The sequence below is a fragment of the Anabrus simplex genome, chromosome 2 (genome assembly GCF_040414725.1).
Source record: "Anabrus simplex isolate iqAnaSimp1 chromosome 2, ASM4041472v1, whole genome shotgun sequence".
Taxonomy (NCBI): domain Eukaryota; kingdom Metazoa; phylum Arthropoda; class Insecta; order Orthoptera; family Tettigoniidae; genus Anabrus; species Anabrus simplex.
Genome location: NC_090266.1, coordinates 782484360 through 782511872, shown reverse-complemented (window position 1 = coordinate 782511872; position 27513 = coordinate 782484360). Strand labels below are relative to the sequence as shown.

Genomic DNA, 27513 nt, shown 5'->3' with positions numbered 1-27513 from the left:
TAATGTATGTGATGACCGTAAAGTTAGCCTGCATTTACATTTAAAAAATTAACATTACCATATTCCAGGTTACATGGTTTTACATATCAGAATATGCAACGGAGTATCATCAAACTATACAGAGAAATGTACTTTTATATATAATACTTATCCGTATGTATATAATCTTAACACACGCAGAAGATAGAAAATAATATGATCAGTTAACCGATGGGTAGACAAAATTGTATTACCTAGCTCCATATTTATGTTAACATACTATAAGTTAACACAATATACTATAACATTCTACTCGTGGTACTAACAGAAATAATAATGAAAACCTGCTACTCTTTAGTAGTGAAAACAAGCAAATGCCATGGTCCCCTGGTTGTTGTGTATAGTTCTCCTTTAATTATGGCAACGGTTTCATCCCTACAATGAGGAATTAAGTATCAGTATCACTAGGCAATAGGCCAATAGTTAGAGAAAATAACTTACTCCTTGTTGCTCGGTGAAAACAAGCAGTTATCCTGGTCGCGGAGTACGTATATTCGGACTCAATTACCGACCACCCGCGGTTCGATCCCTGTGATGTGCCAGTAATTCTGTGCCCCCGGTTCGGTTAGTAGGTACTGATAGATATCCGCTGTATTTTAAACAATCTATTCGCTACTATCGGTTTTGCTAATTCATTGTTATTACTGTTGTCATTAACCTCTTCTTTTTCTACCGCTCTTTTCAAACTTTGGGGTTGTGGGTGGGAACTGCGTCACACATGTGGATTTGGCCCTGTTTAATGGCCAGTTGCCCTTCCTGACGCCAACCTTATATGGAGATATGTAATCACTATTGCATGTTTCTGTGGTGATTTGTAGTGTGGTATGTGGGTCTGAATATGAAGAGGAGAGTGTTGGGACAAACAAAAGCACCTAGTCTCCAAGCCAAAGCTATTGCTTGATGATGATGCTTGTTGTTTTAAGGGGCCTAACATCGAAGGTCATCGGCCCCACCCCAAAGCTATTGAAAAAACCCACCCAATCGGGAATCAAAACCGGGACACCCTGAACCGAAGGACAGTATGCTGACCATTCAGCCACAGAGTCTGACTATTTTATTGCTATCATTATAATGTATGAGAAAACTCAACTTGATGCTAAGTGGCACTTATAACAACGTCCTTTAAGAGATGAATAGCCGTAAAAGTTTGAATTCGAGAATATATCTAGCATAATATCTCATATGGTGAAATGAATGGGACGTACAGTAAATGATCAGGAGTTACCTTTCCTGTAAGTTTTGTTATGGGCAGGTTTGAGATTTAAAAAAAGGTATTTTTGGGGATATTTGGACATTTGTGAAAAAATATATACTCGTGGAAATCTGTTATTTTTCCTTACACGATAAAATCGTACGAAACATAAAAGATCGGAAATTATATTCTAAACAACTTTCCTTACGTACAGGTTTTCGATACGGCGAATATCATAAGTTATGAATTTCATTATGGTCCGTATTGACAATTGATCACTATCAAAGGGTAGGAAGGGTCCGCCTATTCAATACTCTTAGTTTGTATATTGTCTTATAAAACTGGGACTAGTTTCAACCCCATATATATCGGGTCATCTTCAGCCACGCTCCAACTGGAAGACATAAGAATACTGTACATATAACCAATAATGATATAAACACTGATATGACACAATTTATAGTCTTAATTTAAGCCATTGATGAAGTCTGAATAACATATCTACATTTTAAACTAAATAACACATCAAAAATATTGTGGTTGATGGCAAACTACTTTGTCGTTTCTACAGCAGCTATTGTTTTTGAGTTGATCTGGGAGTTTGTAGCCTTTTCTGTGTAAACACTGATATAATTTAAACCACTGATGAAGTCCGAATAACATATCCACACTTTAAACTAAATAACACATCAAGAATGTAGTGGTTGATGGCGAACTATTTTGTCATTTCTACAGCAGCCATTGTTTTTGAGTTGATCTGGGAGTTGGTATCCTTTTCTGTGTAGACGAGCAACTTGATTGATATTTACGTTTGTTCAATAGTAATATGGGTCAAGACTGATGTAGCTTTAAGGGGAACATTCGTACTTTGAATAGGTTTTTCCTTATTACCAATGTAGTGATCTATTGTTTAATTTATTTGGAGGTGAATGTCCCTATGTTGTTCGTAAGTTATATGCACTTGGTACGGATACCAACACCAGAAAAATCCGACATTTACTGCCTTGGCCTCCATAAAATATTACTAACCCATTTTGTTATTATTGTTATCATTATAATGCATGAGATAACTCTACTCATTGCTGGAAACATTTTATAAACGTGCTATTTTCAGAGCAGTTATCCAATTTCATTTTAAAACAATTTCCAGATCTGTATCAGCATTCATAAGCACAACAGTCTGGCATAATTTTCTTCAAAACTCAGACCTCAGAAATACGAAAATTTACACACATTTCGAAACTAATAATACTAAATAATCTTCCGTGTTTAATAAAAACATATTTTCGGTTATATTAAGGTTAAAACAGGTAGCCTGTACTTTGCTGAAATTGCATAAAGTGTGATCTAGCTCTGAGCGGAATACATACGTTTAAATCAGCTGATGAGACATCTGGCTAAAACATGGCAGAGCCAATCAGAATTAAGCACTCATTGGCCACTCTGTACATATAGAGTTACTGTAGGGTGATCAAAGAAGTACCATAGAAAAGGTTCCTTACATTCCTTGCTTCGTCTTTATGATTTCCGTTGTGCTCTCTTTCTAGTGGCGTAAGCATTTCTCTAGTCTCTCCTAAATCACATGCGTTAGAAGAATATGTATTACAGCACTTCCTTCACAAAAAGTTATGCAGAACACCTGAGGCGAGAACAATACTTCTCAGATTACATGGTGCTACCCCTATTTCTGTATGAAAGATATGGAATCTACTGGCCATGATTCCGAAAGCATTCTTCACTACACGCCTTGCACGACTGAGTCTAGCGTTGAAAATTCACGTTCACTGAACGGCTTTATGAAGTCAGGCCTGAGTGTAAAAGCCTCATCCCCCATAGAGACGTACGGAAGACTGTTACCTTCGTCAACAGGCGGCAGTTTCAGTTGTCCCTCCAGCAATCTGTCGTAAAACTGAGTGTTTTCAATTGCCCCTCCATCTGACACCCTTCTATTGGTGCCAAAAGCAAACATTATAAACTCACAGTCTGAATTCACCACAGCCATTAACACCATACTGGAACCCTTTATAATTGAAGTAAAAGGAACCACTGTTAGGTGGCAGTCTTATTCGCACGTTTCCCATCTACTGTTCCTAAACAGTCAGGGAATTGCCACTGTATTTCAAACTCTTTGCCAATTTTCTTCCATTGTTCTTCTGAAGCAGGAAACTGAAATAAAAGAGATGTGTGTTAATAATAATATTAACAACAACAACAATAATAATAATAATAATAATAATAATAATAATAATATTCTAATTTTTTTTTTCAGGATGAGGATGAAAGAGAAAGCATGTCCCCCTTCAGTGACGATCCACCCACACCCTCATCCAGCCGCTCCGCAGGGAATTTGGTGAGGAAGAGGAAAGCAACGAGCAAGCAGAATGAGATTTTCGACTTAATTGCGAAGAAAATCACCACATCCAGAGAGAAACATCACATATTTGGGCTTCATGTGGTTGAAAGTTTAAGAGATGTGGACCCTGAAATGACAATTTTTTGCAAGAGAATAATAAATGAAGCTCTTTTTGAGGGTCAGGTAGGGAGGCTAACAAGACACTCTACAATAGTACACTCCTCAATTGAGGAGATTTCAGGGTTTATACCCGAGTAAACTATGCTGATTTTGATTGTAAGTTAATTGTAAATTGTACGGTAATAAAAATAACTATCTTTGGAAACTTACCTTGCAATATTCCTTCTGTAGAACCATGAAAATTGCCTTACAAACTCGACGAATTGTTCTTCCTAATGCTTGTACAGATATGATGGTAGAGAATTTCAGATCCTCGTAATTTCGGTCAGTAGCAAGAAACCTTAATGTTGCAGATAATTGTTCGTGAGGTGGAATCTATTCTCTCATTACAGTGTTTTCTTTCCTGGTAACTGGGCCTACCATCCGAAGGAGTTCAAAATATGCTTCCTTGTCCATTCTTAAATAATATTCCAATCACTGGGTTCGAATCGTAGCTCACATAGCAAGTTAACATGCAAGTGTTTTCTTCTTTCCAGCAACCAATTTTTGATCCACTTAAGTCTTTGCCTGCGAGGCGCTTTTGTGCATAGCGCAACAACAACGCCTTGTGGGCACATTATTTTAACTTACATTCTGGAAACACTATGTCACATACGTTGGATTTTAATTTTTGTTTTTCTGTAGGACTGGTGTTCACCTTGGTGATGTTTTTATAGAAAAACATTTACTATTTTTTTTTAAGATGAAGATTCAATAATAGTTTCAGACACAAGGTTTTGTATGGACATTGTGATAATTTTAAATGTTCATGTTATCACGTTTTTGAAGTGTTTTAATATTGTTTTTTAGATGTAATGTAATTTGGTTTTCAGACTACTGTAATTTTAAATTTGACTATTGTCTTTTTAATATGTTTACGGCTGTTCATGAACATCATTTTAAGATTCAAATTAATGGCTAAAGATGCTCTTTAAAAGAGCGAAACATGTCCCTTAGAAGAATTAATTGTATGAAAATGTAAACACCAATAAAGGTGATTTGTATTGAACAGGTGGATCAGAAATACTTCTTATTATAATTGCTGTGAATAACATAATTCATATAGAACAACCATGAGGATAATGACCTGTAATATGGCTTTATCCAAAGCTGCACATACAAGTATCCACTGTGAAAATAACTTTTTAAAATTGACAATTTTGAAACGATAGCGGAGGAGGGAGTGGGTGAATGAAGTGTGTCTGAGGAGAGCTCTTTATGGAGAGTATCATCACTTATTTCCAGTTTTAAGAAGGCACGAGGAACATTTTATACATTACACAAGAATGTCAATATCAATATTTGATTATATCCTTAGCAAAGTTAAAGATGATCTGGATAAACAAACAACCAACTGGAGAAAACTTATCGGTCCAGAGGAGAGATTAGTTGTTTGTCTGAGTCTGAGGTAAGTCAGTTTCATATGGATTATAATAGCATTACTTTTGCATTTGAAAATAAATGAACCGGTAGAGGTGGTAAATAAAGGTTAAAGTACATCCTTTTTAAAGTATAGTAAAGGTATTGGAACAACGCCATTTTATAAAACAAATGAAATCAGAATTAAAGATCCTATCAGGAAACATTTTTGAATGACTATGTAAAACAACACAAACTGTTTTCATGTAGATATTTAACTTTATATTTTACCACTGCTGTTGTGGAGTCTCATAGTTAGAAGGTATGCATCCTTCGTCGATGTAATGAAATGTTTCAAAAGCACCGTCTGATTTAGCCATTTTTGCATCGATGAAAAACTGCGTAATTTTATTTCTCGTTAACTTTTCTAAAGCTGACATATCTTTAAAATGAGGCAGAAAGCTCATTAAAAAGATTATCAATCTGCACATTGTTCACTACTTTTTCCAAGGAGTTCGACTTTTTGCTCTTCTACCAGTAACATTTTCTTTGCCACAAAATCTAGCACATTTACTTTTCTCTTACGGGTATTTTGAGAACCAAAACTTGAGCTAGGGTGGGACATAGTTGAGGGAGTTTCAGAACGTGATGAAACAGGTGAACACTCGCCTTCTACCACCTCCAAATCATCCTGTTTTTGTGACTGCGTGCCATCGCCGTTATCATCAAGTTCATCGAAGTTCACGTCATTGGCAGACGGGGATGAAATCGTAGGGGACGGGTTCAGGTTTCCAGAAGTTGTATTTGGATTCATCTCATCTTTCCAAAAGTAGAGCAACTCAAAAGATGGCCAGGTCGAAAGCTGCGTTTTACCGCCTCCATCGCCAGATTTGTATTTCCCAATTAACTGAAGGAACAAGAATCCACCTGATCGATACTTTCACTTTTATTTAGCCTTAGGCTATTTCAATAGACATTAGATAAAAAGTTCAGAACATGTTTCGAATGCATTGCATTCATCATTAGCTGCTTACATTTGGCAAAAGTAAAATTAGCTATGAACAGTCTCACAATTTTCTTAAAACCTTAAAAACAAGTGTTAGTAGTGCGTGTGTAAATGGATGGGGGGGGGGTAGAGGTCGGGGGGATGCATTGAAGGCAATTGTTAGTTAAACTATGACTTATTATTAAAAATCTTAATGTTAAAAACACTGATGGACTAAAATATAGTTCACTATAAGTCTTGTGAATTTTCCATAAGTTCGTTGATTACTGAAGAACTTGTATGCACTATGTGAAGTATTTCTGTTGAGCTATTGGTAAAAAGTTTCTTTAAGAAGGCATCTGGTGTTTTCACGTCTCTTATCTCCTGTTGGGTGGAGAGGTGTGGCTTGTTTCGAATATGAAGCATGCTATTTGTAGTTCGAATTGAAAAAAGTTGGATCGTCTGTATCACGACCTGTAACTGGCAGGAAAAATGCTGCTATTAGTTAGAGTTTGAAAAAACGTAACGGATGATAAGTCTTTGAGTGTTGGAAAGTATGGAAGTATGAACTTTCCCTTGTCTTGCGTGTTTGTTTAACTTCCCGTGCTACGGAAGTGGGTTTAATCCGGCTGCCTTTAACCTTGTATTGTAACTGTGTGCTGTAGTTCGTGAGTTAGCCTGGTTAGGAGGGAGGGGAAATGCGGACGTGTCGTCATTTGCTATATCAGGCGGGGAGGAGGTTTCTGATTACACTGAGAAAACTGAAACCTTTTTTAATAACAACAAGTTCAAAATAATAAGTAAAGATCCCACCTTAAGGATTCAGAGAAATTTGAAAAGTATACTCAAACAAAGTACCTTTCTTCTTAGTGAGCAGGAATCACAAAAGCTGATTAATATGAACCCGGGACTCCCTACTGCAAGAGCCTTGCCCAAATTGCATAAAAAAGATATACCTATTAGACCGATAATCAACTTTCGTAAGAGCCCTACATATAAAACATCGCAATACATTCATAGATTCTTAACACAAAATTACGTCTACTACGCCAACACAGCCGTAAAAAATTCTAGTGATTTCAGCAAGAAAATTAAGGACTTTAAACTCAAATCATCTCACACAATATGTTCCTTCGATATAAAAGATATGTACACCAATATCCCCATAGAGAAAGCTATTAAAATCATAAAAACCAACCTATTAGAAAATAAAAAGGTAAGCATACCCGAAATAGAAGAGTTTATGGTTATCCTTGAATTCGTACTTAGTCAGAACTATTTTATGTTTAACGGTAAGATTTATCGGCAGGATGGCCTCCCCATGGGCGCTCCAGCCTCAGGCACACTAGCAAACATTTATTTGGATTACTTGGAACATTCCTACATTATAGACCATATCAAAGGACTTGATTTATGGGTACGCTATGTTGATGATACGTACGCCATAATTGACAAGGATCATAATGACAGTTCTACCATTTTACACACGTTGAACACCTTAGACCCCAATATACAGTTTACGGTTGAAGAAGAAAATAATGGTTCGATTAATTTTTTAGACGTGACCACAACTAAAAAAGACAACCAATTTCACTTTGGAATTTATAGAAAACCTACATTCACCCCAACAACCATTCATAGTAACTCCCTACACCCCGATTCACACAAAAAATCAGCGTACCACAGTTTTATCAATAGAGCTTTTGAAATCCCATTAAACAACAAAGAGAGAAATAAAGAACTAGCCTTCATTCGACAGCAGGCCCTTATTAATGGTTTTAATTTAAAAACCATTACCGGATTAATTGCCAAACGCAAGCATAAACTACAAACAAACTTAACAAAACAATCAGAGCAAACAAAAAAGTATGTAAGGTTCACCTTTAACAATCCCAACATTTATGCAATTACCAATTTATTCAAGAAGCATGACATCAAAATAGCGTTCTCAACGAACAACAATACAAGACATAAGTTTTTCAACCACAATCTGGTCAATTGAAATATCGAGGAGCGGTTCCAGGATTCAGGTGTTTATAAACTGACATGCAATCAGTGCAAGGCCACATACATAGGGCAATCTGGACGTAACTTCACAATAAGGTACTTAGAACACGTCATTGCGGCGAAACATAAAAGATTCTCTGCAATGGGAGTACACATGAGTGAAACAGGCCATAGATTCACAGACATTAAACAAGACCTAACAATTCTCAATAGGCTAAACAAGGGCAGGTTAATGAACAGTCTAGAAAATATTCATATACTTCTAGACAAGTCATTTAATAAGGACAAGAATTTGAATGAAGTAAACGAACAGAGAAACCCCTTATTTGAATGCATATTGAGGTATATTGAGTTATTACGAAGGAAGCAAACACGCCCAGCGCACACTTCAAGCAATCACAAGGCCGACACGTCACAAGCAGAAACCTCCTCCCCGCATGATATAGCAAATGACGACACGTCCGCATTTCCCCTCCCTCCTAACCAGGCTAACTCACGAACTACAGCACACAGTTACAATACAAGGTTAAAGGCAGCCGGATTAAATCCACTTCCGTAGCACGGGAAGTTAAACAAACACGCAAGACAAAAGTAAGTTCATACTTCCATACTTTCCAACACTCAAAGACTTATCATTCGTTACGTTTTTTCAAACTCCAACTAATAGCAGCATTATTCCTGCCAGTTACAGGTCGTGATACAGACGATCCAACTTTTTTCAATTCGAACTACAAATAGCATGCTTCATATTCGAAACAAGCCACACCTCTCCACCCAACAGGAGATAAGAGACGTGAAAACACCGGATGCCTTCTTAAAGAAACTTTTTACCAATAGCTCAACAGAAATACTTCACATAGTGCATACAAGTTCTTCAGTAATCAACGAACTTATGGAAAATTCACAAGACTTATAGTGAACTATATTTTAGTCCATCAGTGTTTTTAACATTAAGATTTTTAATAATAAGTCATAGTTTAACTAACAATTGCCTTCAATGCATCCCCCCGACCTCTACCCCCCCCCCATCCATTTACACACGCACTACTAACACTTGTTTTTAAGGTTTTAAGAAAATTGTGAGACTGTTCATAGCTAATTTTACTTTTGCCAAATGTAAGCAGCTAATGATGAATGCAATGCATTCGAAACATGTTCTGAACTTTTTATCTAATGTCTATTGAAATAGCCTAAGGCTAAATAAAAGTGAAAGTATCGATCAGGTGGATTCTTGTTCCTTCAATTAATTGGATCATATAATCGATACGGATATGAAGCGGATAGTATGTAACAGATTTGTATTTCGTCATCTTTTTCAATTCCTTTCTGTAATGATCTCTCATGCTCTTCCATTTACTTCGAGCTTCATCCTCTGAAAAAAGTAAAAACATTTCTGCAACAAACTCTTCTTCTGATCTAGTGGGGTAGCTTGGTATGAGTATGGCAGGGGATGCATTTGGAAAGTAGTGTGTAATATGTTAAGGGAAGAGACCCAAAATAGTAGGTAAAGCCAGATTTCAGTTAAAGAGTAACAGACTTATCCCCATTTGTTTACTATGTATAGAGATGTATAAATTTTATCTTTAGAACTGGCAGCGTTGGTGGTCCTTACCACTTCGTGTTTTATTTAATTTCATAACTTATTTTTAAGGGAAATGGCAGTTGCTGCCACCCTGTTACTGCAAATGCCTTTGCCGGCAGGACCTAGTGTTTACAGTGCACTATGTCTTCTGGTATGGGCTAGAGCAATTTTGTTACTTTCATTGATCTGTCTCTGTCTTATCCTTGGCTTTGAGAATAATGAAAGTGACTGAGGTATGAGCGATGCTAGTAATGCCATTCCTTATGCAGCAAGTCTCTGCTATGAATGGTGTGAAAATATTGCACATAGGGTCGGTTGGTGCATGCATTTCAATGGGCTTGGCACACTGATATGTAATTGCAACTTTCGGCTCGGTGAGGAAAACAACGGGAAACTACCTTGCTCCTCATTTCCCTAGTATGCCTCTTCACTAATGCCTAGGCGGAGCTGTTGAGGATCCAACCAGCCGTAGGGCTGAAGACTGCACACACGTTACTGTAAAATCTACCAAATGATTTTTACATATACAGATCTGTTCAAATTATTAGACTCAACAGGCATATCAAGCACTTTTTTAATTCTCTTCCCAAAATCATGTTGAAAAACATATTTATATTAACAAAACTAGTATTTTAGCATAACATCAGTCCCTTGCATAAGATGTTTGCTGTTTGGAGGTATCTCCAGTTAATCTAGCCCACTTTTATCATTCATCACACCAACTTCTTAACTTCATACGTAAAATTGAATCAACCTACAAAATTACTACTACATCATTACAATTAAATCCCTGAATACAACTGAGCAGTTTAGTACTTTGTATGGTACCCTTTGTATTGAATGACACTCTCTAGCCGTTTTGGCATGATTTTCTCAAGATTTACGCACACATCCTTCAGTTCCACATCTGTATACCACAGATTATTTATTTCTGCAATCAGCTGATGTTTGTTGGTTATGTTCTTTTTCATCATTTTGTGTTTCATGAAGCTCCATACATTTTCTATTGGATTCATGTCCGGACTGTTGCCCGGCCATAGAAGAACACTGATTTCCTTGTCCTTTAAAAATTTTGCGACACTTTTGGCCTTATGACAGGATGCACTATCATGCATAAATATGAAAGAGCCATCGTCAAACCATTCTTCGGCCTGAAGAAGGAGTTGTTCTTCAAGAACCCGTTTGTAATTGTCCTGTTTCATTGTCCCCTCCAAAATTTGAATTCGTCCAGGTCCATAGATGGACATCACACCCCACACCATCATTGCAGTTGGGTGTTTCACAGTCTGTTTTATGCACTCCAACTTGTATTCCTCTCCACGTCGACGACGTACATATCTTGAACATTCTTCAGAAATGCTGAAATACGACTCGTCACTACAACACACTTTCTCCCATTCATCAGACCAGTGCTGAAGTTCTTTTGCCCATTCCAAACCAGAATGTGCCATTGATGGGGTGATCTTCGCTTCCTTCCTTGGTCCGCACGATTTGATGCCCTCACTACACAAGATCCTCTAGACATTTCCAGGAGGAACAACTGCTCTATAACCTGCCATTTTAATGCTCAAGTCCTTAGAAGTGCATTTTCTATTGAGAAGAGCCAAATTTTTTAGTGTTCTAATGCCTCGTGGAGAAATATTTAATTTTCGCCCGCACTTTCCCACTCTATTTTGATGATAAGCTGTATTCTGCCTCAATTCTACACTAATTCTACTCACTGATTTTTGACTTTACGTGCAATTTGCCTTTGTGAATACCTTCCTTCACTCAGCAGAGTATTGATAACTGCAATTTTACATGGGGAAATGTATTTGCCTTTCTCCCTTATCAAAAAAACAATCCGATTATATGGTACACAGCACTAGAAGTTGGAAAGAAACAAGTGATTGAATAAAACTGTATGAGATCACTTTAAAATTATTGGTTAGAGATAGTTACACTTCCCTAGCAACAGTGCAATCCACCAACAATGGCCATAACTACACATTTTCACTGTTGTCGGAAGCAAGAATCCAACTGCTACTTGCAGTCATAGAGCAGGCAATGACTCTCTCTCCAAAAAAACTGCTGAAGGTCAAAACAGAGTTGCCAACAGCTTGATGCATTCATAAACTGTGCGGGAACTGATGTTGCACATGTTCACCAACAATCTGACAAGAAAAGTCCCTTTTATGAAGAGGTATCTTAAATGTATTTCAAAATAGCATGAATTTATCTGTTGAGTCTAATAATTTGAACAGATCTGTATTTTGATAACAAATTACAACTATTGCTCCTAATACATTAATTTGATTTTGTTTTAGGTATTTCGCCTCAGGTGCTTCGTTTAAAACGCTGGCTTATTCTTTCCGAACGGGATATTCAACCGTGAAGTCTATTGTGATAGAGACGTGCAAATTACTGTGGAATAACCTAGTGGAAGATCATATGCCCATGCCCATTACTGAACAATTGAAGCAATCAAGAGCGGGGTTTTGGGACTTACGGAACTTTCCAAATTGTGTAGGAGCATTTGATGGAAAGCACTGCAGAATAAGATGTCCTCCACATTTTGGATTGAAATTTTATAACTACAAAGAGTTCTTCTCTGTAGTCCTGCAAGGTGTGTTTGATCCGGAATACAAATTCTTAACCATTAACGTAGGTGCAAAAGGTAACCAGAATGACAGTGGTATGTTTGCTGCTTCTTCACTATACGCAAGCCTCGAAAACAATGCTTTCAACATGTCCCCAGACTGCGATTTTTCTACTTCTTCCAAAATATTACCAAACATTCTCATTGCAGATGAAGCATATCCATTCAAAACATACCTGCTGAAGCCATATGTGCGGAAAGATCTGACTCCTGCAAAAACAACTTTCAATTATCGATTGTCATGAGCTCGGAGGTGTATTAAATGTGCTATCGGCATACTCTACTGAAAATGGCGCATTTTTCAGAAAGACATTGAAACGACAGTACCCCACGCTACAACAATAATAAAGTGTGCTTGTGTTCTCCACAATGTTGTGAGGGACAAAGATGGTGAAAATGATCCCGTGTTCAGAGAAGTGTGTTTTAATGCACTTCCAGCCACAACTCTGCACAAACATAGGAGAAATAACAGATGCACATCGCAAGCACAGGAGATCAGATATAAATTTGCCAACTATTTAAAAACACAAAGACTTTCAAAAGGAGACTATAGCGTCTAAAATTGTGGTTAACTTTATTATTTCATAAACTATGGTAGTTAGAATAGAATTGAACTGAACTGAATTGAAAAGAATTTCTTTAAAAATAGTCTAACATCAACATATATAACCATACCACTATTCTGTGTTGTTTTACGAAATATAGCTAGGTACTTGTATTCATTGCTCTTCCAGCTTAGGTCTTATGGCGACGATGGGACAGGAAAGGGCTAGGAGTGGGAAGAAAGTGGCCGTGGCCCTAATTAAGGTACAGCCCCAGCATTTGCCTGGTGTAAAAATGGGAAACCGCGGAAAACCATCTTCAGGGCTGGCGACAGTGGGGTTTGAACCCACTATCTTCCGAATACAGGATACTGGCCGCACTTATGCGACTGCAGCTATAGAGCTCGGTCCACAGCTTCTCAATCACACCTCTGTTGTGATAATGCTTGTGCCTCAATTGCCAAATACCCGGTCTACCTAATGCCTCGATAATAAGTAGTTCGCCGTCCATGGTGCAACGTGCAGACCGTATCTACCCGTCTCAAGAAAACAAACTAGACTGTTCCAAGTTAGCCCGCGCCACGTCACCCCGCTCCGGCTTGCTTCAAGTCGCTATTTGTTTGTGCAGTCCCATAGCTCAGTGCGTACTTGTTCATACCACCCCGGCCCGGCCTGCCCCGCCCCGTGCCACCCCGCTTCCTGTGTGCCCTTACAATGATTCATCATCACTGAGCCAAAACTACCAGACATAAAGAAATGAAATTTTGGGGATACATTCAAATTACAATGTAGGTACTCACTAAGGGAGGATTATCACATATTCCAACGCTAAGGGGCTGAAATTTTAAAATGAGTGTATCTATACCTCAAAAACTGAACAGTATAAAGACATGAAAATTGGTGCTTGGTATCTGCTTTAAAAATAAACACTATTTTTTTGTTTTCAGAAAATCCCATTAAGGGGGGTGAAAAAAAAGTGAAAAGGGGGTTGAATACCTTTTATATGGAAGCTCATATCTCAAAAACTGGAAATGTTACAGTAATGAAAATCAGTATTTAGAATCTCCTTTTTTAAAAAAAAGAAACGTATATATATATTTTTTTTTTTTTTTTTGGAAAATCTACAGGAGTGACAAAGGGGGTAAATTCTAAAAATGAGTATATCTCAAAAACGTACCATGTTAAAGACATTAAAACTGGTATTCGGAATCTCCTCTAACGGTAAAGGAACACGCATAATTCGTTTTCTGAAAATCCACTTAAGGGGAAGTGTTAATGGGGGTAAATTTTTTTCAATGAGCATATATAAAGTATACCGGTATATCAAAAACTGAACACGTTACAGACGTGAAAATTGGTATTTTTAATCTCTTTTAAAAATAAAAGTAACACGTAATTGTTTGTTTTCGGTAAAATCACTTTGGGGGGGGGGGGGGGTAAAAGGGACTGAAAACGGGGTTGAATTACTTTTATGTGGATATATCTCAAAAACTGAAGATGTTACAGACATGACAATTGGTATTTGAAATCTCCTTTAAAAGTTTTTTTTTTTTTGTTTTTGGAAAATCTACTTAAGGGGTGGTAAACAGGAGTGACAAAGGGGGTGAATTATTAAAAATGAGTATATCTCATAAACTTAACATATTACAGATGTGAAAATTGGTAATTTTAATCTCTTGTAAAAATAAAATGACACGATTTTTTTTGTTTTGGGAAACTCCACTTCGGGGGTGGGGTGTGCGAAGAGAAGTGAACTCAGTTGAATTATTTTTATGGGGATACTTATACATCAAATACTGAAGATGTTACAGACGTGAAAATTGGTAGTTGGAATCTCTTTTAAAAATAAACACGTATTTATTGTTTTCGTAAAATCCACTTAAAGGGGGTGTAAAAAGGACTGAAAGGGGGTTGAATACTTCTTACGAGGATACTTATATCTCAAAAACTGAAGATGTTACAGACATGAAAATTTGTATTTGGAATCTTCTTTGAGAATAAAGAAACATGTATTCTTTTGTTTTTGGAAAATCCAATTAAGGGTGGGTAAATGAATTGAAGAATGAGTTTAATTCTTTGTATGATACATACATCACAAGAACGAAGGATGTTACGGACGTGAAAATTGGTATTTGGAATCTCCTTTAATAATAAAGAAACATGCATTTCTTGTTGGGGGGAGGAGGGAATCAATTTAAGGGTGTGTAAAAGGAGATGAATTCATTTTATAAGGATACAAATAAGTGGACTTAAAACTATACACCGCTAAGGGGTTTTGACTGGGAGACGAGGAATGATGACAAAAATATATGTTTATATAAAACTGTTTGAATTACGAAGTTAAAATCTCAATTGATATCCTAGGTGTTGAATAAAAGAAGGTTTGAAACTAATTTAACCCTTCAGAGAGTTAAATGGGAGTTAAGACATATTAATTCCTTCCTCTGAACGGTTTAACGTACGAAGACAAAATTCCAAACAGCGGTATATATTTTAAATCCTATGTGTAAAATAGGAAATATTTTTAAACGTTCAACAACTAAAGTGTCAAATGAGGTTAGCTCCGTAAACTAAACTATTCATCCCTCCAAAACCGTTTGGCGTACAAAGTTGCAATTTTACGAGAAGGGTCTTCTTTTACGTCCTAGGTGTAATATACCGTATACTTTAAAATATATCTCCCCTGAGAGGTTTAGATGGTAGTTGACTCCCAAAAACACAGTATCCATTCTTCTAAAACCGTTTCGGGCATGAACTTAATTTTTTTTATGAAGGATGGTTTTCTATATCCTAGATGTTAATAAATATTTCAAAACATTCACGCCTTAAAAATGTATCCATTCCTCCATTACTGTTCAACGTACAAAATCAAAATTTCATGGATTGGTTGCTTTTACATCCTAGATGTTAAATAAGATAGGGTTTAAAACATTCAAATTCTTCCATGTGGTGTTCGAACGAGTGTTAGATAAGAAAATAATAATTTACCCAAAACCGTTTGCTGACGTACGAACTGGGGGTGTATTTTACAGGCTCAGCTGAGAGTGGACTCTCCGAAATGTAAAACATTGAATAATAACTTTCATTTTAAAACCATAGCGAAGCACGGGTATCTTGCTAGTTTGATATATGAGTGAAAACCTCACAACTGATAGACTGACAGATTGCCCAGGCAACAAATTCCAACCCCAAATTCCCCAAAAAAATCAGATCCACACCATCCATACTTGAATAGAATAGAATAGAATAGAATAGAATAGAATTTTATTGTCGTTAGGCAACTGGCAGTTGCAATGGACAGAGTCACAGGTGCATAGTTACAAAATATTACAAGTATCTCATTAAGCACAGTAAATAAATACAACTATATACACAAGAGTTAAACATAATACTATTCGTCCAAAAGAGTGGTAAATAATTACTAATTTACCAACGTATTAGGATGGCGTTGGCCTTTATTACCCACCTTGAAAGAGTGTTATTTTTCCTTCAAATTCTGATACTAAGTAGAAGCTATTGGACGTCAACCAATTTTTAAGGGTTCTTTTGAAGTTACATAGGGGCATATCCTTTACATGGGCAAGTAGTTTGTTGAATAATTGAATGCCATTATACCTATAGTTTTCTTGTGTTCTCCTCAGCCTAACATGTGGTAAATCTAAATCGTTCCTATATCTTGTGCCATATGAGTGTACATTTCTGCGAGTTGTTAGGTCAATGAGATTTTCTTTAGTATTGAGTGTACTATGATAAATGTATAATGAGGGAAGAGTCATAAATGCAAGGTCTTGGAACATAGGTCTACATGACTCCCTTGTGGCCTTACCTTTAATACATCTTATTGCCTTCTTTTGCCACTTGAACACATCTTGAGCCCCTGTTGAGTTACACCATTACATGGTATCATATGATAAGTGTGAGTGAAAGAAGGTATAGTATGCATTCATCATCTGACTACTACTAACTGATCCTTTGAGTCTGCAAAGCAAAAATATCAATCTAGCCAGTTTTGTACATAACTTTTGCGTGTGTGTGTTCCAGGTTAATTTACAATCCAGATACAATCCCAATAATCTGACAGAATATTGATCATTATTACCCAGACCTGAATTAATTAATTGGAAGTAGATTGCTTCTCTCTTGTTATTATTTAGGATAAGTTTATTTGCCTGCAACCAAGAGGATGATTTGTGAAGCATTTCTATCCTTTCCTCCTCAACATATTTTAAGTCTCCATGGCTTGTTATGATAGTAATATCATCTGCATAGAGCACTGACCTACAGGGTAAATTACTAACAATATCATTTATATACACAAGGAAGAGGAAAGTTCCTATAACTGAACCCTGAATCACCCCTGTTTTTACTTTGAGAGCCCTAGATCGTTGATTTTCTACCAGTACAATTTGATACCTGTCATTGAGGTAGGATGTAATTAATAATAACTCTAAATCTTTCACGCCATAGTAGCTAAGCTTACTTACTAATATATTGTGCGATACTGAATCAAAAGCTTTGCTGAGGTCTAACAGAGTAGCACTTGTAATGTGGTGAGACTCAAAGCCTTGAATTACTTCAGTCACAACAGCTTCTAAGGCTTTAATGGTGGATTTATTTGTTCTGAACCCAAACTGTGCAGCATTTAATTAATTATACTTTTCAAAATATACAGATACTGTAGCTGTTCCTTTATACAATGTTCTATTATCTTAGATATGATTGGACCAAGCTCGATAGCTGCAGTCGCTTAAGTGCGGCCAGCATCCAGTATTCGGGAGATAGTAGGTTTGAACCCCACTGTCGGCAGCCCTGAAAATGGTTTTCCGTGGTTTCCCATTTTCACACCAGGCAAATGCTGGGGCTGTACCTTAATTAAGGCCACGGCCGCTTCCTTCCTACTCCTAGCCTTTTCCTCTCCCATCGTCACCATAAGACCTATCAGTGTCGGTGCGACGTAAAGCAACTAACAAAACAAAAAACAAAAACAAAAAAAGATTGGAACAGTTGAAATGAGTCGATAACTGCCTGGATCCACATCATCTCCATTCTTAAACACAGGAATTGTAACTGTAATTTTTGGACAGTCTGGGAAAGTCCCCTCAGCCAGTATCCAATTGATGAGGTGAGTTACAGGAATTATTATTATGTCAATAATTTGTTTTAGAATAAAATTACTTATGCCATAGTAGTCTTCACAGTTTGAAGAATTTAGTTCTGAGACTATTTTGCAGACTTTCTTAGGGTTTATAACTTGCCATTTAAAGAGGGGTCTGTTATTTTCATGAGTTACACTATTCTTTAGCAGATTGTTGTATGCAGTTTCATTGTCCCCCGAAATGTTACTGATATTCATATGTTTGGCACTGTTTATAAAGTATTCATTAAGTACATTCAGTTATATTGGCACAGAATTCTCCCTCTTTGCCCTTCCAATTTCATCATTTATGATACACCAGGCCGCCTTACATTTATTTTTAGGTTTATTAATAAAATAATCATTAGCTTGTTGTTTTTCCAGTTGAATTGTCTTACGGTAGATTTTTTTAATGAGAGTATAATTTTGTTTATCTGTTTGTTTTCCTTGTTTTGCTTTATTGTAATAGATCATCATTAAGTTTCTGATAGTTGCAAGGCGATGAGTGCACCATTTCCCGTTATGCTTCCCTTTGAGTTTACCTGATCCGTTAATTACCTTTGTAGTTCTAGGACAGCACTCTTCCACACAATAACCTAGTAACTGTATAAAATTTTCAGTTGCTTCCGAGGCATTATTAGAGTTTAGTACAATGTTTTCAAAACTGATGTGAATTAATTCATTTCTTAGCTTTAAAATGTTATTTTCTCCCAACCTCCTGAAATGTTTAAATTGCTTATTGTCATGTTGCTTTCCCAATTCAGTTTTTAATTTTAGCCAGAGATCACTATGATCAGACAATATATGCTCTGTAACACCACATGTGAAGTCACTGTTTTGAACATTAGTGATTATGCTGTCCAAACAAGAATTTTTCCTGGTGGGTTGATCATTGGCAAGACAGAAATCATGAGACCTGAGAATATCACAAAATTGTTTTTTGATGGATGATTCAACTAAAATATTAATATCACCTATGCAATAGATTTCATAATTCCGATACCTCGCTAAGTACTCTGCAAAATGATCCCACATGTTCAGAAAGGCATGACTATCAGAATCTGGTGTTCAGTACAGGAAAATAATTATCAATTTAGTATTTGTAAATATCACCCCGGGCACTTCAAATAGCTTTTCTATACAGTATTCCTCTAAATCTAAAACAGTGTATTTCATATTAGTGTTTATTTTCCCATACATTGCAACTCCCACATTTGAAGTCCTACTTCTACAAAAATATGTAACTATCTCATATCCCGCTAGGATATAAAAACCAACCTCATCCTTTACAAGCCAATGTTCATTAATACATAAAATATCAACTGGAAATGAATTCAAGAATATTTCAAGTTCACCTAGCTTATTTCTAATGGATTGAAGATTGATATGAAAAACAATAAGGTCTGAATTTACATAATGCTCTCTTGAAATCTTGACTGCTGGTATAGGTTGGTACACTGAACAACGTTGTCTGGTATTAATATTCATACTATTTCCTAGTGTTACATTTGACTCCTGAGTCTAGAACTTCCCTGTTTACCATGGCTCCATAAATTTTTAAAGCAAGTATTCAACCTTATTTTATCCTTATCCCGCAATCAGAATTTACTCTGAAAGAGCCACACAGACATCCAGGAACACACTAAACCTTACCAACATTCTCACTCATCATTCCATTAAATTTCTTTCCTTTGCGAACATAACAGCTGTAAGACCTGTTATCTCCATGTACCTAGTTCCCCATTCACCAGCAGCATCACCATGTTAGCTCCTGGTCTGTATCAGTGGTAGAGTGCCATCCTCTGGATCCCAAGATCACAGGCTCAAAACAAGCAGAGACGAAGCGTTAGCTATGTGGTAATAGCTGTGAAGTTGTAAGCTTGCATTAGGGAGACGGTGGGTTTGAACCCCATCATTGGCAGCTCTGTGGTTTTCGAAGGTTTCCCATTTTCACACCAGGAAAATGCTGGAACTGTACCTTAATTGAGGCCATAGCCTATTCATTCCTATTCCTAGTCATTTGCTATCCCACGGTTGTCAAAAACCTATCCGAGTTAAAGCAACGTTAATTCACTAGGAAAATCAAAGCGTCAATTACACATCATTCTTATTGTTTGTCTTCATCATTACTCACAGCTAGAGCAGGACTGAATGTCAATATGCAAAATGAAGGTGAATTAACCTTCTTTCACAAATTTATTTGTCAATGATGAATTTTTCAATAACCGGTATGTTCGTGATCAAGCAAATCTGTATGTAGAACAAGTTATTACTGTAGTGTGAAGCCCTTTCACCAAATTAATATTATTAGTAATAATGATATTACCGGGCGAGTTGGCCGTGCGGTCAGAGGCGCGCAGCTATAGGCTGGCATACGGGAGATAGTGGGTTCGAATCCCACTGTCGGCAGCCCTGAAGATGGTTTCCCGTGGTTTCCCCATTTTCACACCAGGCAAATGATTGGGCTGTACCTTAATTAACCTCTTAACTGGGCATGACGTATATATTCGTTCGCTCAATGTTAATGGGTAATGGGCATGACGAATATATACGTACGCGTCTTTTGCCGCGAATATCTCCTGAGTATGACGAGTTACTTTGCCGCGTCGTGTATTGTCGCCTTAATTGAAGTTTTTCCTGCACGATGACATCAAATACCACACGTCACGGTTCTTGAAGGTTATTTGTTTATATTTTACAACTGTACGGTGCTACTAGTCCGCAGTAGGCCAAATATGGCAGCATCTAGTTCAAAGCGTAAGTTCGAAACGCTCAAAGAAGGCGAGATTATTCAACACTTAGAGAATGATTGTGACGATTTAGCTTCTCAGAAATCCAAAGATGAGTGGTTTGTTACAACTGAAGGTGAGTCTGATAGTGAAAGTGATTCAAGAGAATGAGAATAAAGAGCAAGATGAACAGCATGACGAATCGGATGAAGGCGAAGTGTTAGACATGTTTCATCCTTTCCCGCCGCGTGGTGTTTCACGCCAGAAATTCGTATTTTCTGGTGCTATGGTGTAAATGCGGACTTCCACGATAAATCCAATGTGTTGGAATATAGGTGATGATAGGTGATGATATGTTTCAACTTATTGCCGAACAAACCAATTTGTATGCTAAACAGTTTTTAGAAGCCCATCCGAACTTGAAACCACAGTCACGAGCGAGAGATTGGGTGGATACAAATCCAACTGAGATAAAAACTCTAATTGGACTTCTAATGCTGCAGCGGATAGTTCATAAGCCAGAAAATAGTATTTCTCAAAACGGGAAAGTATCGCAACCCCTTACTTTACTGTAGTTCTAGTGAGGTAAATGACGTAAATGACCGTGAAGTTAATGTAAAATCTTTCACAATGTAACAAGGATGATGTGTAATTCGTAAATATTCCTTTCTTTTATTTGTTTTAATTTTAGGTGCTAACATATGAACAAAACACTCAAATTTCAATCAGGTAAATGACCTTGCAGTTAATTAAAATGGTTCAGAATGTCACATGAATGATATGATATTTATAAATACCCCTTGCTTTTATTTGTTTCAACTTACGGCTGTAAAATATGGGCTAAACTCTCAAATTCCAACCAGGTAAATGACCTTGCAGTTAATGCGAAAAGGTTAAAAATTTCTCTAACACAAAAATTAATTAATTAAAATTCCTTTATTTTACATTTTGCACCACAGATGAATGATATTAATGATAATACTAACTTTTCTGCCTATCCTGCCATGTAACAACAATCTGCTGAAAAAAATACACAGGGGAGGTTACACCAAGCACATGAATAATACCCAGTTAAGAGGTTAAGGCCACGGCCGCTTCCTTCCAACTCCTAGGCCTCTCCTATCCCATCGTCGCCATACGACCTATCTGTGCCGGGGTGACGTAAAGCCAGTAGCAAAAAATAAAATAAAATAAAATAAAAATAATGATATTGGTTTTATATCTTTCTAACCACTTGTATGGTTTTCAGACACACCAAGGTGTCAAAAATTGTATCCCATAGGAATTCTTTCACATGCCAGTATATCTCCCCACAGGAGCCATGGCAAATTTGAGTAAAAATATCTCCCAACCTGAGCCAGGATCAAACCAGCCATATAAAAATACAAATTGCACCTAGTGATGGAGAGTTTCTGAAAGGCTGATCTGGGCATTTAAAATGCCCATTGAGATGCCAGTAATGAACGTGTTAATGCACTAAAAATCCCATAATGTTACCGTTGATGAGTGCTTCATTGTTAACAGATTACCTGCCTCTGCCTGTTTTCTGGCAATTATATGTTCTGAGAGGATACTCCTTTCCAGGGAACCAAAACAGCGTCTCAAGATGTATGGCCTCCAGCATAACTAACATTCACATGTCAGACATTCACTGCAGAAAAACGTCCTCTCCATTTGAACTCCATATAAGGACAGATTCCACAATGACTTCATATTTGTACAGAAAAATCATGTTTTAACTTGTATGAGTTTCTTTTGTAATGGTTTCATCCTATGGATCATGGTGTGGGTTATTGTAGTCACGTAATAGTTGGTGAACCATGGGCAATGGCTGAGTGGCCTAGTAAGTGGTGCGGGATACAAGTTGTTACGGAATGGGAGTGGGAATCTCGGACATATTCTGAGTCATGGCCCTCCTTGTGCTCAGGCGGCTAGGACTACACAATCCACCAGTGGTCTCTAACCCGTTAGATTAGAGATCCTCATCTGGACTACGTATAAGTAAGGTAGCATCCTGCTTTAAAAATTTATCGAGCTCATAACATTCTAGGAACATAAAGCCAATAACATTCTTATTTTATTAGAACATTTTGAGCAAGCCTCGGACCTATGGGAGTAAAAGAGCCCCACTCCCATCTGACTGGCGAGGAACTCCTTTGAAACAACTAGGCGAACAAAATATAATTCCATGGAGAGCTATCAATATTAATGGGGCTTATGGAGAAAGAAAGCAGAATTGGCTGAGTCAGCAAAGACGATGCATCTGGATGTGCTACGAGTAAGTGATATTCGGGTAAGGGGAGGTAAAGAGGAAGAGAGAGAAGATTACAAAGTGTACTTAACAGGTATTAAAAAGGGAAGGGCAGAGTGTGGGGTAGGGCTGTTTATCAGGATTAATACTGCATGCAACATAGTTTCTGTTAGGCACGTAAATGAGCAAATGATGTGGGTAGATTTGGCAGTTGGAGGAATTAGGACGAGAATTGTCTCAGTCTATTCACCATGTGAGGGTGCAAATGATTATGAAATTGACAAGTTTTATGAAGCAATGAGTGATATCATAGTCAGGGTCAACAGCAAGGATAGGATAGTGCTAATGGGCAATTTCAATGCAAGAGTTGGAAATAGAACTGAAGGATACAAAAGGGTGATTGGTAAATGTAGGGAAGAAATGGAAGCTAATAGGAATGTAGGGCATTTGCTGGACTTCTGTACTAGTATGGGACTATCAGTTACGAAAACATTCTTTAAGCATAAGGTTATTCACTGCTACACATGGGAGGGTAGGAGTACCAGATCCATAATAGACTATATACCGGGCCAGTTGGCCGTGCGCGTAGAGGCGCGCGGCTGTGAGCTTGCATCCGGGAGATAGTAGGTTCAAATCCCACTATCGGCAGCCCTGAAAATGGTTTTCCGTGGTTTCCCATTTTCACACCAGGCAAATGCTGGGGCTGTACCTTAATTAAGGCCACGGCCGCTTCCTTCCAACTCCTAGGCCTTTCCTATCCCATCGTCGCCATAAGACCTATCTGTGTCGGTGCGACGTAAAGCCCCTAGCAAAAAAAAAAAAAAAGTAGACTATATCTTAAACGACTTCGAAATCAGAAATGTACAGGTTTTTCAGGTATTTTTTTTATGATACAGATCACTATCTGATCTGTACTGAACTAAGTATCTCTAGGCATAGGATACAGAAAGTGAAATCTGTCTGCAAATGAATAAGGGTAGAAAATCTCCAGGACGAGAAAATTAGAGAGAAGTACATGGATATGATTAGTGAGAAGTTCCGAACAGAGGACAGTAAGCAGGTTCAGGATACTACCGGGATGCTGTAGTAGAAACAGCAACGGAATGCCTAGGAACAGCTGTGAGTAAAGTTGGGAAAAAGCGAACATCTTGGTGGAATAATGAAGTGAGAGCAGCTTGTTCATGTATAAAGGTGGCTTATCAGAAATGGCTCGAAACAAGGGATGATGGTGATACGTGGATGAAAGAAACAGAGCAAAACAAATAGTTGATTCAATCCAAAAAGACGTCCTGGGAGGATTTGGGTATTAACCTGGAAAGGTTAGGTCAAGCAGCAGGGAAACCTTTCTGAACAGTAATAAAGAATCTTAGGAAGGAAGGGAAAAAGGAAATGAGCAGTGTTTTGGGTAGTTCAGATGAACTCATAATAGATCTCAAGGAATCACGAGACAGGTGGAGGGAATATTTTGAAAATCTTCTCAACATAAAAGGAAATCTTTCTGGTGGTGTCGTGATCAACCAAGCTCATGGGAAGGAGGAAAATGATGGTGAAATTACACTTGAGGAAGTGAACAGATGGTAAATAAACTCCATTGTCATAAAGCAGCAGGATTAGATGAAATTAGACCTGAAGTGGTGAAGTACAATGGGAAGACAGGGATGAAATGGCCTCAGAGTAATAAGATTAGCATGTAGTGTTGGTAAGTTACCTTCAGATAAGACAAAAGCAGTAATTGCACCTATCTATAAACAAGGGAACAGGAAGGATTGCAACAACTACCGAGTTATCTCATTGATTAGTATACCAGGCAAACTATTCACTGGCATATTGGAAGGGAGGGTGCGAACAGTGGTTGAGAAGAAGTTGGATGAAAACCAGTGTGTTTTCAGACCACAGAGGAGCTGTCAGGATCAGAATTTCAGTATGCACCAGCTAATTGAAAAATGCTATGGGAGGAACAGAAAATTATGTTTTGTAGATCAAGAGAAGGAATATGACGGAGTACCGAGTGAAAAACATTCGCCGTACTGGGGGACTGTGGGATTAAGAGTAGATTATTAAAATCACTCAAAAGCATTTATGTTGGCAATTGAGCTGCAGAGAGAATTGATGGTAGAATTAGTTCTTGGTTCAGGGTACCTACAGTGGTTAGACACCTTTTTTTGTTTGTAGTTTATATGAATCATCTGCTGAAAGGTGTTAAGTGGCAGGGAGAGATTCAGTTAGGTAAAAATGTAGTAAGCAGTCTGCCCTATGCTGACGACTTGGTCTTAATGGCAGATTGTGCCGAAAGCCTTCAGTCTAATATCTTGAAACTTGATAATAGGTGCAATGAGTATGATATGAAAATCAGCCTTTCGAAGACTAAACTGATATCAGTAGGTAAGAAATTCAACAGAACTGAATGTCAGATTGGTGATACAAAGCTGGAACAGATAGATAACTTCAAGCATTTAGAATGTTTGTTCTCCCAGAATGGTAGTATAGTAAGTGAGACTGAATCAAGGTGCAGTAAAGGTATGAGCTCACAGTTGCAATCAACAGTATTCTGTAAGAAGGAAGTCAGCTCCCGGACTAAACTATCTTTACATCTGTCTGTTTTCAGACCAACTTTGCTTTACGGGAGCGAAAGCTGGATGGACTCAGGATATCTTATTCATAAATTAAAAGTAACAGACATGAAAGTAGCGAGAATGATTACTGGTACAAACAGGTGGGAACAATTGCAGGAGGTTACTCAGAATGAGGAGATAAAGGCTAAGTTAGGAATGAACTCGATGGATGAAGCTGTACGCATAAACCGTTTTCGGTGGTGGGGTCGTGATACGAATGGAGGAGGATAGGTTACCTACAAGAATAATGAACTCTGTTATGGAGGGTAAGAGAATTAGAGGGAGACCAAGATGATGATGGTTGGACTCAGTTCATAACGATTTAAAGATAATAGGTATAGAACTAAATGCGGCCACAGCACTAGTTGAAAAAAATAGAGGACTGTGGTGACATTTAGGAAATTCAAAGAGGCATGCAGACTGAACACTGAAAAGCGCAATGGTATATGAGAGAGAGAGAGTGTGAGTGTGTGTGTCGCGCATGCGCGCTCGCAAGGTTAAATAATAAAGGAGGAAACTCACCACTTCAGCAACTGATGCAGCAACTATGTGAACAACAGGCTGGTATACATCATTTGTATTAGTATGGAAATATCCTTTGACTGTATTGTAAGAGCAGAAGAAAAGTGCCGCTGAAATGAAAAAATAAAGTAAAAACAGCAAAACAAGGTGATAGAAATAATGACAGCAGAGATGTAAAAATTAAACACAGTGAAATCATAGCTAAATTAATTTGTGTAAGTATCATATTAACACAATATAAATGTCAAAGCTACCAAACACTATGCAGAGATGAATAATAACTGTGTGTGCATACTGCTAGCCTGGTGCAGCCATTGTAAGATAGACAAACCAACAAGAGTGGGTGGCACCTATCTTCTTTGGGGAAATGGATGTTGGTTGGGTGAGGGTAGTGTAGTGTGTGGTCTTTGAGTTTAAAAAAAATGGCATAAACACCCAGTCCCCAAGCCAAGGCAATTAAACATTTAAGGTTTAAATCCCTCTACCTGACTGGGAATCAAACCTGGAGTCCTGAGGACCAAAGGCCAAGATGCTGACCACTAAGCCATGAAGCCAGGCATGGCAAAGAGATGAAATAATTTTAATATTTTGTGACACCAGAAGCCAGCTCTTTTCAGTTTCGACTCAGTAAATTTATAACTGTTAATTTTTTCAGTCTGCTGAAACTATTTTGAATAAATAAATTTACAAACTAACTGAAAAATAAAACATATGGTAACATAATTATACCTGAAAAAGAAACAAGAAATATACTATAAAAAAATTTTGAGTGTTTTTTGATAGAATCTGATGTTCTTTCAAGAACAAAACATGTCATTCTATTTTAATTAAGTTGTTTCTTTTTCAGGTAGTTTATAAATGTATTTATTCAAAATTACATTCTGCAAACTGGAGAACCTCACAGTTATAAATTAATGTTAATATATTTCATTTTTGTATCTTTTGTATTATATGGGCTGTGCAACTTTCGTATTCTTGCTAAGTTAAGTTGCTCATTATCTCCAGTTTCTCTTCACCTGAAAAACCAAAAGATATTCTCAAAGCCCTTTGTCAAAATTTATTGTCTAATAACATAAGAGCATGTGGCCTCCGGAGAGGCCAGGTGCAAGTCTTTCGAGTTGATGCCATACAGATAACTTTACAGGATATTTTTGATGCTGTTGCATCATGTAAGTGGGGCTTGGAAGATCATCATCATCATTCTTGAGAGTGAGTGAGTTGTTACAAGTTGCTTTACGTCGCATCGACACAGATAGGTCTTACGGCAACGATGGGATTAGAAATACAGCTGCGCGCCCCTAACCGCATGGCCAACTTGCCCGGTGAAACAATTATTATAACCTTCCATGCACTAATAGAAATTAAAACTGCCATCATATACTGAAACTAGCAAGATACCCGTGCTTCGC

At 37.5% G+C, this 27513-nt stretch overlaps 1 protein-coding gene across 5 annotated transcripts in view; it reads right to left on the bottom strand.

Annotated features, from left to right (window-relative positions):
- The window catches only part of LOC136864458 (S-adenosylmethionine mitochondrial carrier protein homolog), a 163059-nt gene that overhangs the window by 48438 nt on the left and 87108 nt on the right, over positions 1–27513 (bottom strand). For all 5 annotated transcript variants that reach the window (XM_068226286.1, XM_068226289.1, XM_068226288.1 and 2 more), the window contains one exon: positions 26105–26214. In XM_068226286.1, coding sequence (XP_068082387.1) covers positions 26105–26214 — 110 coding nt within the window. The remainder of the gene's footprint in view (positions 1–26104; positions 26215–27513) is intronic.